At 41.3% G+C, this 13,984-nt stretch overlaps 1 protein-coding gene across 12 annotated transcripts in view; it reads left to right on the top strand.

Moving 5' to 3' along the window:
- Positions 1–13,984, top strand: part of PTPN5 (protein tyrosine phosphatase non-receptor type 5) — a 70,251-nt gene that overhangs the window by 28,423 nt on the left and 27,844 nt on the right. For 11 of the 12 annotated variants that reach the window (XR_014166248.1, XM_081904032.1, XM_081904029.1 and 8 more), the window contains 2 exons: positions 11,032–11,204; positions 11,580–11,699. Coding sequence is in view for 11 of the 12 variants with exons in the window: in XM_081904032.1 (XP_081760158.1) it covers positions 11,052–11,204; positions 11,580–11,699 (273 nt within the window). In the remaining variant the exon portion in view is untranslated. Of the gene's footprint in view, positions 1–11,031; positions 11,205–11,284; positions 11,373–11,579; positions 11,700–13,984 lie in introns of those variants that run through there. The other variant, XM_081904023.1, reaches the window with a different exon arrangement.

The raw sequence follows: 13,984 nt of genomic DNA, 5'->3' as shown, positions 1-13,984 counted from the left end.
GGATACAATGATTGCATTGTAAAACAGATAGTGTGATGTGGGTTTGAAATTGCCCAAGAAGGATGGTAAATTATATTTGTATGCCACAACTGCCGCTCAAATTTTACTAGCCAAGAAGTGGAAAATGCAAGAACTACCAACTGTGGAAGAATGGCAGATGAAGATGATGGACTTTATGGAGCTAGCTGACCTTCCTGGAAGAATCCGCGACCAGAAAGAAGAGGAATACTAAGAAGACGGAAGGAAATTAAAGGACGATTTGAAAAATTATTGTAATATAAAAAATTAGAAATTACTTGAAAGTATCAAATAGGCCTAGGATTAAATTAGAATTTATTTAAGTAAATGGGATTTCAAATACTAAGAAAAGTGAATAAATTTGATTATAACTGGAACATTGTTATTAATGATGATATTGGAAAGCTGTGACATTCAGACACAAGGAAACTCAGAGGGGAGGGACTAGAGGAAGTCAAGTAATATGTTTATAGGGTTGGACTTTAAAATAATTAAGTTTGTTTTTGTTGTCTATTTGTTGTTGTTTTTTATAGATGTATTTTTTATTTTTGTTTCGGTTTGTTTTTTGGTTGTGCAACGTTGCAGTATTTGTTATAATTGTAGAAAATTTAATAAAAATTATTGGAAAAGGAAAATTCTTAGCGTTTAGCTTAGCACTTATATTTCTTTCAAGTTGCTGGGAGTACATTTAACACCCATCTCTTTGTGTGGAAACATTTTTTTATTTTGCTTTGCAATATACTGGTTTCTGTTGAGCTTGGAATCTGCTCTTATTTCCTTTCCTGTCTCAGAAGAACATTTTCCTCCCATAAATCAGCCTTCTGCAGTACCAGTTGGTCGACCCTAGTGTAGAAATCTGTAAATGTGTTTATTGTATGATACTAAACCATTTTTAGACCTGTAGCCTAAATGTGTGTCTATATTCGAATGTACGGTGAGCTTATGGGAGAAATCAGTAAGGGAAATACTGTTATTGGAAAATGTCATGAGGGCAAAATATATTTCTGTTGAGGGAATTGGTTGGTCAATGGAGTAACTTCACCTGCTTTCATAAGAATGATTTGTGTGTTGTGATGGTCCTTCTCTATTACTGCATAAATACTGAGTAGGTGGAGAGAATCTTTTATCTAAACATTTTGCACCCTGTGCTAAAAACAGGCATGAGATGGAAGATGTGTTACACACATCATAGCTTAGTGAAAGTACAGGAAAGAAAGCTAAAAGCAGTTACCAGTACCCATTTGGATTTGGATATAGGCAAGAGAATTGAGAAGTTTTAGTTGAAGTTGCTGAATCTAGCATCCTTGGGGTGTCGTTTCTCTCTCTTTGGAGACCTGATGCAGGTTCAGCGGTTTTCCTTCCAATAGGCTGTATTTTTATATTCATAAATAAGCAAAATGTTATGAAGACACCATAAATCTCCAGTGTATTCTCTTCTAATGAAAACTAAATCCTGTAACACTGCCCCTGGGGAACACTTGCTATGGAATGTGATGCAGGATGCTGAAGGCAATTACAAAACCCAATGATACGTTACAGGAAAATTGGCATGGAGAATAATATCAGTGGTTCCTAGCCATAGTGTCTATGTGCTGCCTCCCCTGTCAGAGGGATTATGGCTCTAAATCCCATTGCTGAGAATGGTGGTGGAGAGTGCTGCTGCACTCAGATCCTGCTTTCCTTGGGCATCTGATTGGCTATTATGAGAACAGAATGCTGCACTAGATGAGTTTGTTGCCTGATCTAACAATGTTCTACTTACATTTGTGGGGGCACCTTTTGTCTAATTGAAATCACTTGGCATTTTAATTTTGCAAGTGATATCACAGTTGCAGTCATCATTTGCACTGTCCTTAAAAAAATGGAATATATAGCCAAGTATGTACAAATACAATTAAAATGTGGTTCATTTTGCTGAGGCAATGGAAAAATTATTATTATGGAGGCCTCCAGTGAAGTTTTAAAAAGGGGAGGGAAGAAAAAGAATATAATACATTAACATATAGAATAAAATCAAATAACATACCCCTAGGTAATGAAATCACTGATAGTAATACACATGTATCTTTTAAAATCCCACCCTGCAATGTAAAATGTGCTCAGCTTCAAAGAAATGTAAGCTACAACCTGGCTCAAGACACTTGTAAAGCAAGGTATGGACAGTAGCTTTGGGAGGGGGAATGGAAGGTGACATAATTTAGACTTCACACTGGAACGTACATCCCATTCAAAACAACATGATGCAGATGAACTGCATCCTCACTTGGATATCGCTCATCATTAAGAAAGTTATATACAATGCTGTTTGTGTATGTTAATCCCTTTCCTTGGATTGTGGTGGTGATCCATTCACATTGGAAAGATGCTTAGAAAAGAGGTTGACAAACAACCTATACAGCAGCGGAGAAGCAAAGCTTGTTTAGGATTAGGAATAACAGAATACGAGACGTACTGCTATAGATTTGTGCCTATTAACATCAACTACATTTTCAAAGGCCAAAGCTATTTACATTTTAAAATTAAATTGCTCTCTTCTTTTATTTTGAAACACAAAGAAATGCTGCAGTACTGCAGAGGAGGGAAACAATTAATTAAGTTAAATGCATTATCCACGCTCTGTTGTTGTTTGTTTCAGCAACATAAACACAGCATGACCTTCAAGCTTTAGTCCAGTGTTCTACCTACAATTAATCAATGGCTTTCTTTGAATGCTATTGTCCTGTTTGCAACAATAAGATCTCCTACCTGCATGAACTGGAGAGCTTGTTAAGAGAACATTCAATCATTATTTTTTTTAAAAGAGTCAGTAGGCAGTCGTGTTGGCATAAGTGTTGCACCTGTTTTCTTCCATCAGTCACAGAAGCCATACACCCTGCAGATTTTGAAATCAAATGACTCCTATGGCACAGTCCACAAGGTTCTACAGAGAACAAGAATTCAGGCATGCCAACATAAAGCGCACTGTCCCTTATTTATTTCATGCTTCTGGTGAGAGCTTTGGGCATGATCCACTGTAGAAAAGCTGCATCTTGACTCCGACTGGGCATTCCACAGAAGAGTTGCGAGTTGGATCAGCCTTGATGTGAGTGTTGCTTCAGATGACTGGATGCTGCAGTTTCTGGAAGGCACCAGGGCCTACCATTGCTATGCTATGGAAAGCCTATGTAACGTTGGAAAGGGTCGATCACTTGTCCTACCTGGGCAGTTACCTTTCCACAAGGGCCGACACTGATGCCGAAATCCAGCATCGCATGAGCTCTGTGAATGCAGCTTTGTCCCAATTGAAGCGCAGAGTGTTTGAGGACTGGGGCATTAGCAGGGAAACTAAAATGCTTGTTCACAAAGCTATTGTACTACCAACTTACTGTATGCTTGTGAAACATGGTCCACTTATAAACAGCATCTCCAACTCCTCGAAAGACTCCATCAACGGTGTCTCCAAAAATTTCACATGTCACTTGGGAAGACAAGCGAACTAATGGAAGAAGCAATGATCACCAGTGTCAGAGCAATAATTCTTCAACATCAGCTTCATTGGACTGGTCATGTTGTTCAGATGCCTGATTATCGTCTTCCAAAGCAACTACTCTATTCCAAACTTAAAAATGGAAAGTGTAATGCTGGTGAACAACAAAAGAGGTTCAAGGCAAGTATTTAAAAATGTAGTATAAAAACTGACAACTGGGAACCACTGGCTTCTGAGTGCTCCAATTGGAGAACAGCCTTTACTAAAGGTGTCATGGACTTTGAAGATGCTTGAACTCAGGACTAAAGGGAGAAATGTGTTAGAGGACAAACCCTCACCATGATCAACTCCTGCCCAGAAACCTATGTCCCCACTGTGGAAGGACGTGTGGATCCAGAATTGGCCTCCACAGTCACGGACTCACTGTTAAGACCATGTTCATGGGAGACAATCTTACTCAGCTACAAGTGATCGCCAGTGAGGAAGCAGCTATGGGCTGCTGCATAGATACAAACCTAGCATGGCAATCTAATCTAATTAGCTAATCTAATAATCTAATTTAGAACGTCTTAGCAAGGGAACTTACTCCACGAGCAAGAGGGGAGTCTCAGCTGACAAAACATTTTAAGTGCAAAATATTCAACTTCCTTGAAAACATTTATCTTGGAGAAACCTGCTCTAAATTAACTACCTTCCAGTTCTAGACTATTTAAAATTGAAGCTACTTGTACTTTTGCATGTTTAGATATCAAAGTTAGTTTAAAAACCAATGTCTATTTTATGGCATGATCCTAGTGATATTAATATGGAAGCAGAGAGCCGAAGCAACCACATAGCGTGGGGGGTGCAGGGGGGTCGGCTGCACCGGGCGCAACATCTGGGGGGGCGCTCGCACTCGCAGCTCTCTGCCCCTACCTGGCTCACTCAGTTAGGGGGTGCAAATTACTTGCCTTGCCCCGGGTGCTGACAACCCACGCTACGCCACTGCTATTGAGAGAGTAGATGTTTTCATAGACTAGGGAAAGAATGAAGGCATGTGAACAATTTTGGCTTAGCTACATTTCCAAAGGATGCAAGGTTTTTCACTTCTACAGATGTCATCTAAAAAATTCACGTATATTGCTAGTCGTATAGGAAGGCCATAATATTATGTAAAGTTTTAGATTGCACAAGAAAATGGAGCAAGCAGAAAATATAATCAGGAGCTCTTCCAAAGTTGTGATGTTTTAAGCAAGGTACAAGTATAGACTATGGAGTCAGCAGGAGTTGTTGCAGTGACTCATGAGAAGGCATTTTTTTGAATCAGAATTTGAAAGCTGGATTGGGTTGGATGATATCAGACAAGACCTCCAGGTGAACAGTGGCAGTGATGGATAAATTGTCCCAGAAAGGATTAGTGAAAGAAGGGTATAAGCAAGGGTGGAGGGTGGGATAATAGATTAATTATCCATTAAAATGCCATAAGACCCCAAGAACCAGAAACCTCTATGAGGACCTTTTGATTATGATAATCATAATCCCGCCTCCCAGGGGGAAAGAGTAGCAAATCAATGTATAATCCTGTTAGGATCATAAATATACTTTACTGAAAAGCAATGATGTGCTGATGATACATAAATTTGAAGTGAAAGCTTCATTGTAATGGGTATTTAAGAAGTTCACGAACTGCTTTATAAACTTCTGTTTTCAGAATAGGAATGGCTTCATGATTTTGACTGCACTCTGCAGTACTGCAAACCAACCACATGGTTTCAGTAATGATGAATAAATAATCACGCCTCTTTTCACACAGTTGCACATACACAGAGAAGTTGCATACAGGACACTTTTTTCTTCTAAAAATGTTCAAATCCCAACCTGTACAGTCCTTCATACTTATGTTGGCAAGCTCCAGAAAAATATTACAATCTTCCCATTGTTCTTTGTGGTCTGGTTGCTATGACTCTGCTCTAGCGTGCATCTGGTAACTATACCAAGGAGTGAGCTTTTGAAGCTACATTCTGCTGTCAGTGGATGACCCTAAATTAAGTTCTATAACCCAAACTGTAACCACAGGCCCAATCTGTCAACAGCTAAACAAATCACATTTTTTCTAGAAAGCCCTTGCATTTTAGTTTTGCCATTCTGTTTTGGCATCAGAATTCGGCCCTTGTGTTAAGGTTTTTATCTTTAATCTACCTCCTACTTTATCCTTGTTTCAGCTTTACTCAATCTGCATGAAGTGGGTACTTGAATGCTTACAGATGTAGTTTTTACTTTAGCTGGAGGATTACAGAGCTTTTGTGTGGCTTTGCATTTTCAGGGTTGAGAGGCTAGGCAACTGATGTGGTAAGAGCAGCTGAACTGACAACCTTTCATTGCTGGGTTTTTCTTTTGTTTTTAACAACAAAGCTCAGAAGTCCATCACCAAATTGCCTCTAAGTACTGAAAATCACTGAATGCTGCATAACAACCACACACATTTGTTTTAGCTATTGCAGAAAAACAAAAACAATCTTCATTGTTTGGCAATAATTGACCATTGTTAGCTGTCCAAAAAACCTAAGGAAATCAGCCCTGAGTGCTCACTGGAAGGACAGATCGTGAAGCTGAGGCTCCAATACTTTGGTCACCTCATGAGAAGAGAAGATTCCCTGGAAAAGACCCTGATGTTGGGAAAGATGGAGGGCACAAGGAGAAGGGGACGACAGAGGACGAGATGGTTGGACAGTGTTCTTGAAGCTACCAGCATGAGTTTGACCAAACTGCGGGAGGCAGTGGAAGACAGGAGTGCCTGGCGTGCTCTGGTCCATGGGGTCACAAAGAGTCGGACACGACTAAACAACTAAACAACAACAACAACAGCTGTCCAAAAGAGAAATGGGGGCTGCTAGGAAAGACAAAAAGGCATCCTTGAAGGAAGTCCCAACTGAAAGATAGCAAATGCTAACCATTTGTACTATAATGAAACCTAATAGTCTTCTGTGTTCTCACAAGAAGCTCATATTTCTGACATCATATTCCATACTTGTTTTTTTTTTAAGGAAAGTCGGTTTTTCAAAAGGTCTAGTTGGGGTTTGAAATGATGTATCTATTGCCAAAGATGCCCATAAGAGAAAAAAGACCAAAACAAAACAAACCTGTGTCCATAGTCTAAACATGTGTGGAGTACTTTGTAGGGTTGTTTAGTCAGTTTAAACATTTGTTTCTTTGACTAATGCTTGAATTAAAATTCCCCTTTGAGAACTTTAATAAGAAGGACTCCCTGGCTTCATTTATTTCTTCTTCTTTTCAGTGGTAAGTGCAAGCAGCCAACCATAAGCTACACTTTGTACAGGTTGCGTAACACTGATAAGTAAGCTCACACATAGTGCATTAATGGCAGGTTGCAAATTGACAAATCAAGTAACACCACCTCGTTCAAGCTTTTAACAGCTGAATTCACAACCACAATGAGAAATTTGGATCCGTGCATTGTGAATGGATGAGATTCAAATTCCATATTCATGTGTTCCACTTTCAACAATAATGGAGAAAACAGTGGTTCATGTGGAAGGAGCAACAAGATTGTAAGCCCCAAGCTAACCTCTTTGCTTGTTCATTAGGGAACCAGCTACAGCCATTTCCCTGGCATCCAAGCTATACAATTCAGTTTCTTTTTCTTAGTTTCTTTCTTCTTCTTTTTTTTTTGCATGCTTGTCCACTTCTCTCCTCAAAGAACTACAATTCTTTTTTTCATCAATTCCATGGAAGCCCAAGACTCTACCAACTAGGTCATGCTTAGATCATTGGTATTTCTTATTTTTTTCCTGATAGTTTTGCACCACCCAAAATGATTATCTTTTTTCTTTTCTTCAAAACATCCAAAACTTCTTAGACTTTGTTACCTTTTCCCCCTTCATTTTTTTTGTTATAAATAATGAAACATCTTGAATGAACTGATAATATGTACCATAAAAGAAGGACTACAAAATGACGACAGGTTCATTGGAATAAGCTACATTTTCTCACTGTTAATGCTGGTTTTGTGACCTGTCGGCCTCAGCTGGATGTGGAGAGGTTCTGTGCTGCAAAAGATGGGATCTTGCTCTAGGAAGGGGCAGCTAGCTCACTTTTCAAACTGTGACCCCTTCCTCCCATTAGCCTTGGAACAAAATCATACAGTGGTTTGAATTGTGGTGCTCCTGGTGTCCTTGTCTTTTTCTTCCTCATCGGTGACCTTTGTTTATGGCAAACAACTCAGATAAGCATATCACCTCTAGTACAATTTAGCACAATTTGTTTGTGGCAAGATTATTGTGTGCATTCAGCCTCTTTTAGAAAGCTAGGTCATTTCTCTAATATTATATTTCTCTTATATTGCAAACTTAGGACTCCCACTCAGAATTTTCAGGGATCCAAAGAGCACACACCTAAAAACTTTCTTGCTTCTTGCTAATTTTCTCTTCCCTCTCTAGCTGCTCGCAACAGGTTCCACATCGTGCTTTTCTGTTTTGTGTGTTGGGAGGGGGTTAAGGACTCTCACTGGTGGCAGCCAGCATGGCAAATGGTCAGGAATGATGGGAGTTTTAGGTCAGCCACATTTGGAGGGTCGTTTCCCTATACCTGCTGTAAAAGATTCTGGGATGTTCCAAAATTTATCTTTAGGAGATTAATAAAGATGATACGGTTACACAATGGTAGCAATTGTTATATTGCTAATGGAAGAATGGAAATGTCATTTCAGTATGCTATACAGACAGCTCTGTGCCCTCTTCTCTTACTTCTTCTGTTTTACCTTGAGAATGAGCTCCAGAACAGGGAGCCAAAATTGAAGCCACTTGAAAGAGATGAAACTATGGATCTGATGGGCTTATGCAGGTTTTCCCCCTGAAGGAGAAGCTTATTCTATTGCTGTTTCTCTTTTTTAGAGAAAACTTGTTGAATTTCTGCATGCCATTCCGCAGCTGAAGGAATAGAAACCTTTCCTTCATTTGTCTTGTATTACCTTTACAGGAAACATTTACTGCCTTCATTTTAAAGGGACTTTGCCTCAGTAGATGATTTTATAATCTCCCCCACCTCAACCTTTCAAACAAATTCTTCTCTCAGGGTTTCATAATTCCTCATTTCCTTAGAGGGGATTTTATATCAGAAGAAATTTTCTAATTTCCTTTTTCATGGATTCTTTTTTATGCTCAGAAGAGTTGTTCCTTCTTAGAGGGTTGCCCCTCGAGAGAGTTTCTTTTTAAAAGAAATTATATGTGTCCAAATAATTTTGGTGGTTGCCATTCTTCAAGAATTTTATAAAAGGGGTGTCTTCAAAGAAACTCTGGCCTATGTTTGGTTGGACTCATTCCAAGCTTTTCCACCAAACATTCCAAGTTTCCCAGCAACATAGTTTATCAAGTCCTATCTTAAGTCTGCCTCATCTAGGCTTTCTCTGCTGCTTCTGAAGTTGTGGTGGTGCTCACCTCAAAACTCCAGTAAGGAACTGAGTCAGCATCTTTGGGCTACTCTAGCAGCCATGCCTCACCTTCTCTGGCACAGCTGTGTCAGATCTAGCAAAAGTGTGGGAGTTGAAGCTGTTTCCAGCTGCCTCTCCATATATATAACAAGGCTTGAATATAACAAGGCTTGATCTTCAAGAGAAGCAATGGGAGTTGAAGATGCTTTACTTTTTACTAACACATTGCTCAAGAAAGCAGCTGCCACAATTTTGTTGTGCATGCACACACGTGTGTGTGTGTGTGAAAAGACACACAGACATGTTGTTAAGTGCATGATCACCAGTCAGTTTTTAGGTGCCTCGTCCCAAGGATGGAGACAGAACCCGCCGGAGAAAACGGAACACTGCATGGAAAAAGAGAACATTGCTTCGTTCCTTCCATCTCTCATTCCATATGAAATGACAGGTGGACTGAGTGGGAGCAATGTGAAAATTAATGTGGAGAGGATTGGTGACTCAGCAATGACTGTAAAGTCAAGCAATCTCCTCAGACGTTTTGGCACACAGCTACTCTTCAGCTTGTCCATAGATTACAATAGGCCATTTTGTGGGTGGGACCAGGTAGGAGAGGGGTCAGGAGGAAGTGGTTGTTGCTCACCATCACAGAGGAGGATTCTTAAGCAGTTTATCTGCGGTTTTGTTCGGAGGCCAACAGAGGAGAGAAGGAAAGCTATGTTTCTGTTTCAAGCACTGTGTTTGAAGAGTACTTTCATAATAAATCAGATTCCTATTTTAACAGTTACAGCCCAATTCTACAACCAACTCTCACATGCTTCAGCTATGGGAGCTTGTTTTGAGTAGAACAGAGTAGTAAGAGTCAGTGTGGTGTTGTGGTTCGAGTCCTGCTCTAGAGCCAGGGAGACCAGGGTTCATATCCCTACTTGGCCGTGAAGCTTGCTGGGTGACCTTGGACCAGCCCCTACCTCACAGGGTGGTTGTGAAGATAAAAATAGAGATGGGAGAACCTTGCACACAACCTTTGGCTCATTGAATGAACAGTGGGATGTGAATGAAAAATAATAATAATGCAGGTAATAAACAGCTTTTTTGAAACAGCTGCCACTGAGAATTATAGATCTTTGATCATTCAGGGGAAAATAAAAGAATGAACAGTGTCTGGACTTGCAGGATTAACTGCCAAATCCTATGTATATTTACCCTGCGTTCAGCTGAATTAAATGGAACTTACACCCCATATAGGATGCCTGGGAACCTGTGGTACAAATGTGCTAAATCCTTTGTGGACATTTCATTTAGGAGGTAGTATAAAATTCCATGGTGCCCTTTATAAACATACCTTGTGATTTATTAGTGTAGTATTGCACAATCAGATTTGGGCCAGAAGCTCTTTTATTGGTTCTGAGTGAGTGCTTCAAAATGGCTAGGTAAAGGTAAAGGTACCCCTGCCCGTACGGGCCAGTCTTGACAGACTCTGGGGTTGTGCGCCCATCTCACTTAAGAGGCCAGGGGCCAGCGCTGTCCGGAGACACTTCCGGGTCACGTGGCCAGCGTGACATCGCTGCTCTGGCGAGCCAGAGCCGCACACGGAAACGCCGTTTACCTTCCCGCTGGTAAGCGGTCCCTATTTATCTACTTGCACCCGGAGGTGCTTTCGAACTGCTAGGTTGGCAGGCGCTGGGACCGAGCAGCGGGAGCGCACCCCGCCGCAGGGATTCGAACCGCCGACCTTTCGATCGGCAAGTCGAAATGGCTAGTTGAGTTTATTATTGTAACAAGTATATGTAAAGATGTAAAGCAAGGCATATGATATCACACAGCCCCAAATGAAAGAACCGAAAACTGAAGTACATACAAACAACAAAATGCTGATTCTGTTGCTGGTGGGGAGCAGAGGGGGAATGGGTCATTATATATCCACCCACACTACATTTTTCCTATGAAGGTAGCATGGATTAGTATGGTGTTCATGTCTCCAGCTGCAGTTACTAACTCTGGTTGCTGGCAGGTATCCGACAGCTTTTTCTGTCCATCTGCATATGTAACTCCTGCAGCCCAAGCAAGAGCGAAAGGCTTATATTGCTGTTTTATTTCCTGACTGGTTTCATTTGCGCACTTGAAGGTCTTTCGAAGCCAGCTGTGATGGAACCACCAAATGGAGCTGATGAGCAGCAGGAACTGCAGAGCAAGGCAGAACAATCTCAGAAAGGTTCTGTGAGGAGGACTCCAGAGCATAGCTGGGTGGCTTGGTGGACCGGAGGAATTGCGTATCTGTTCGCCCTGTCACAGATATTGGTAAGGATTCGGACTTAACTCAGATGGAGATCGCTTTTTGAAAAAAAGAGAAAAGGACAACATTGTTTTGTTTTTTTTAGATTCATACATTTTAGGGGCCAGATTTCCCACATCATATATGCTGATATAGCTGAAATTATGTCAAAAGCTGTGCCATGTTACAACCAGGTAATAATCTGTTTGTCTTTTTATTCCAGTTAATGTATGCAGCCTGCAAAAATGCCTGGCTGATACAAAAACATTTTTTTGTATTTTATCTTTATTTGCACTTTCAACAAATGAAAACCAATTGGTTATGCAGGCTTGAGTTTAAAATGAAAATTTCACTTTCCTGATTATGAAAGCTCATGATGAATTATTTGATTGACTGCACAGGTTATCTCCCTTATGCTTTGGTATGGTGGCTGTGAAACAATCCCAGAGTTTCTGGAGGTTTTTGAGATATTGTCTGATCTCCTTACTTCACCTGGACAATTGTTTACAGATTCTGAAAAGGTATGTTCAGTGATATCTCTATCCTTTTAATGCAGGACATAGTGGCTCCCAAACTGTGGAATGATCTTTCATCAGATGTCAAAGAGATAAATGATTATACGACCTTCCGTAGACATCTGAAGGCATCCCTGTATCAGGAATCTTTTAATGTGTGATGTTCTGTTGTGTTTTTGTATACATATTCTGTTGGAAGCCACCCATAATGGCCAGGGCAACTATTATTACTATTATTAATTCACTCTAGACTTGCCCATTATTATCCTCCCTTTCCCATCTTTCTCTCTGCCATCTCTTGTTTTAGCTTTCCCTTGGGAGGTTGGGGGAGGAGTGTTGCCCTCTGACATGTTTCCTCTGACCTAAGTCTCATTCCCACAAGTGAGGGCACCAAGATTCAATTCCCTTCCTCCTTCAGGGCATCCCCTACTTTCAGCGTAACACAGACCTCCATGGATGATGGGGGGGGGGAATGAAGGGGAGGAGAATTAAGCTTTCCCACTTCCTTGGCTCAGTGCCACTGTTGAACTCAGGAAACTAACGTGTCTTGCTGTATTCACCACCTGAGTCCAAAAAAACACCCCTCACAATGCCTTCAGGGGAAAAGCGAAAACTTTTATATATAACATTTCAGCCCCCAAAGCCATTGTGAGGGATGGGTGGCAGCCACTGCAGTCTCTCTTAAGCCAGGAAACAGCTCCGTGGAGCCAGCTCTGGGGAAAGCCTGCAGCCAGTATGGACAGGTGCTTCCCAGCTAGGTGCTGAGGTGGCAACAGCTCAATGTGCAGCTGTGGAGCTAGCTCACGGCAGCTGAGTTGGTGAATAGATTTCACAGCCCCTCTGTTTGAACTGGGCACTTCCTGGCTTAAGTTTCATCTGTAAGCTGCCTTTGGGAGGTAGGGTTTTTAAATGCATTTATAAACCTGCAGTGTAGAGACCAGGCACACCTCTATGGGGGCAGTGTTTCACAGTCTAGAGTCCACCACAAAAAGCCTTGTCTTCACATGTGAGCAGACATAAAGGCTTCTGATGCATATATCAATGCCTGGCAGCCTTGTATGGCTGAAAGTGGACTTCCAAATAACTTGGCTCCAAAGCACTTAGAACTGAGCTGAGAAATGCAGTGATAACCAGCTCAGCAGGCACAGAACTGGTGTTGCATTCTCTTATCACCTGGCCCCCACCAGCAACAGAGCAGCAGCATTCTACCTCAGTTGGAGTTTCCAGACCATCTTCAAGGGCAGCCCCTCATAGAGTGCATCACAGTAGCCTAACCTGAATATGACTAAAGCATTGATTTACTTAGTCCAATCTTGTAGTTGGTGTACCAGCTTGAGCTGGTAAAATGCACTCCTAGCTACAGACACTACCAGTGTTGACAAAAACAGCTTGGTGTCTAGGAGGACACCTGAGCTGCAGCACTGGTCCTATCTAGCACTGGTCATACCAGTCCACCCAGATCAGCCAGCCATCCCACCCATAGCACTATCTGCATTAGACTTCAGCTTAATTCTAAAGTCATCCCCAGACACCTGTTCAGGAGTTCTACAGCCTCCCTGAGATTTGCAAATGGAAATGAGAAATAAAGCTGTGTGTCATCACCCACATATTGTTGACACCAAAGCCCAACCTTGGAATTGCTTCCACAGACAAAGCAGTGCCTTTTAAGTGCATGTTTTCTTAACGTGGGACCTTGCAGATATGGGATCAGATCTCCCGTCTCCTTAAAATAATTTAAGAACAGAAATGGGGACCCTCAGATTTGGTTGGAACTCTCACAGTAAGAGAGGGGGCAATCCTTTCTTACCGGATCCCTTTCCTGTTGTAAATTGCCCCCTTAATACTGTCAATGGGACAAATGGTTTCAGAGGAAACCCCACCTTTCCTTTTCAGAACAGTCCCATTCCAGTCTGCTCCTCCAAGCTGTTTTATTTTTCTTTAAAGGCAGATGGTCTGATCAGTGACCTTCAGTGTCTTCCCTAGTTTTGTGCTTGACTTGTGATGTCATGTGCTAGGAAGTAGTTTCAAGTCTGATTGATCCTCACGCTACACCACAAAAGAAGCACCAAGCAGAAGGAAACAATTCAGAGGCATTTGGATCAGTGGATCAATCACTCCAGTTCTAGGGATCAAGTTTATGTAAGAGATAGTAGAGTCGGCATTTCTGTCCTGTTTGATGATAGCAATTGGAAAATTTGGAATAGGGGTGGGTTGCGTTTGAGTTAAAACATTTGATTTGAATTTGAGATGTTTGCATATAATGAAGGCTCTTGATTTCTGGCCATGGACTT

This window comes from Podarcis melisellensis (assembly GCF_964234715.1).
Source record: "Podarcis melisellensis genome assembly, chromosome: 1".
NCBI classification, from domain to species: Eukaryota; Metazoa; Chordata; class Lepidosauria; order Squamata; family Lacertidae; genus Podarcis; species Podarcis melisellensis.
Note: the sequence above shows the minus strand (reverse complement) of the source record. Positions and strands in the feature narration are given on the sequence as shown.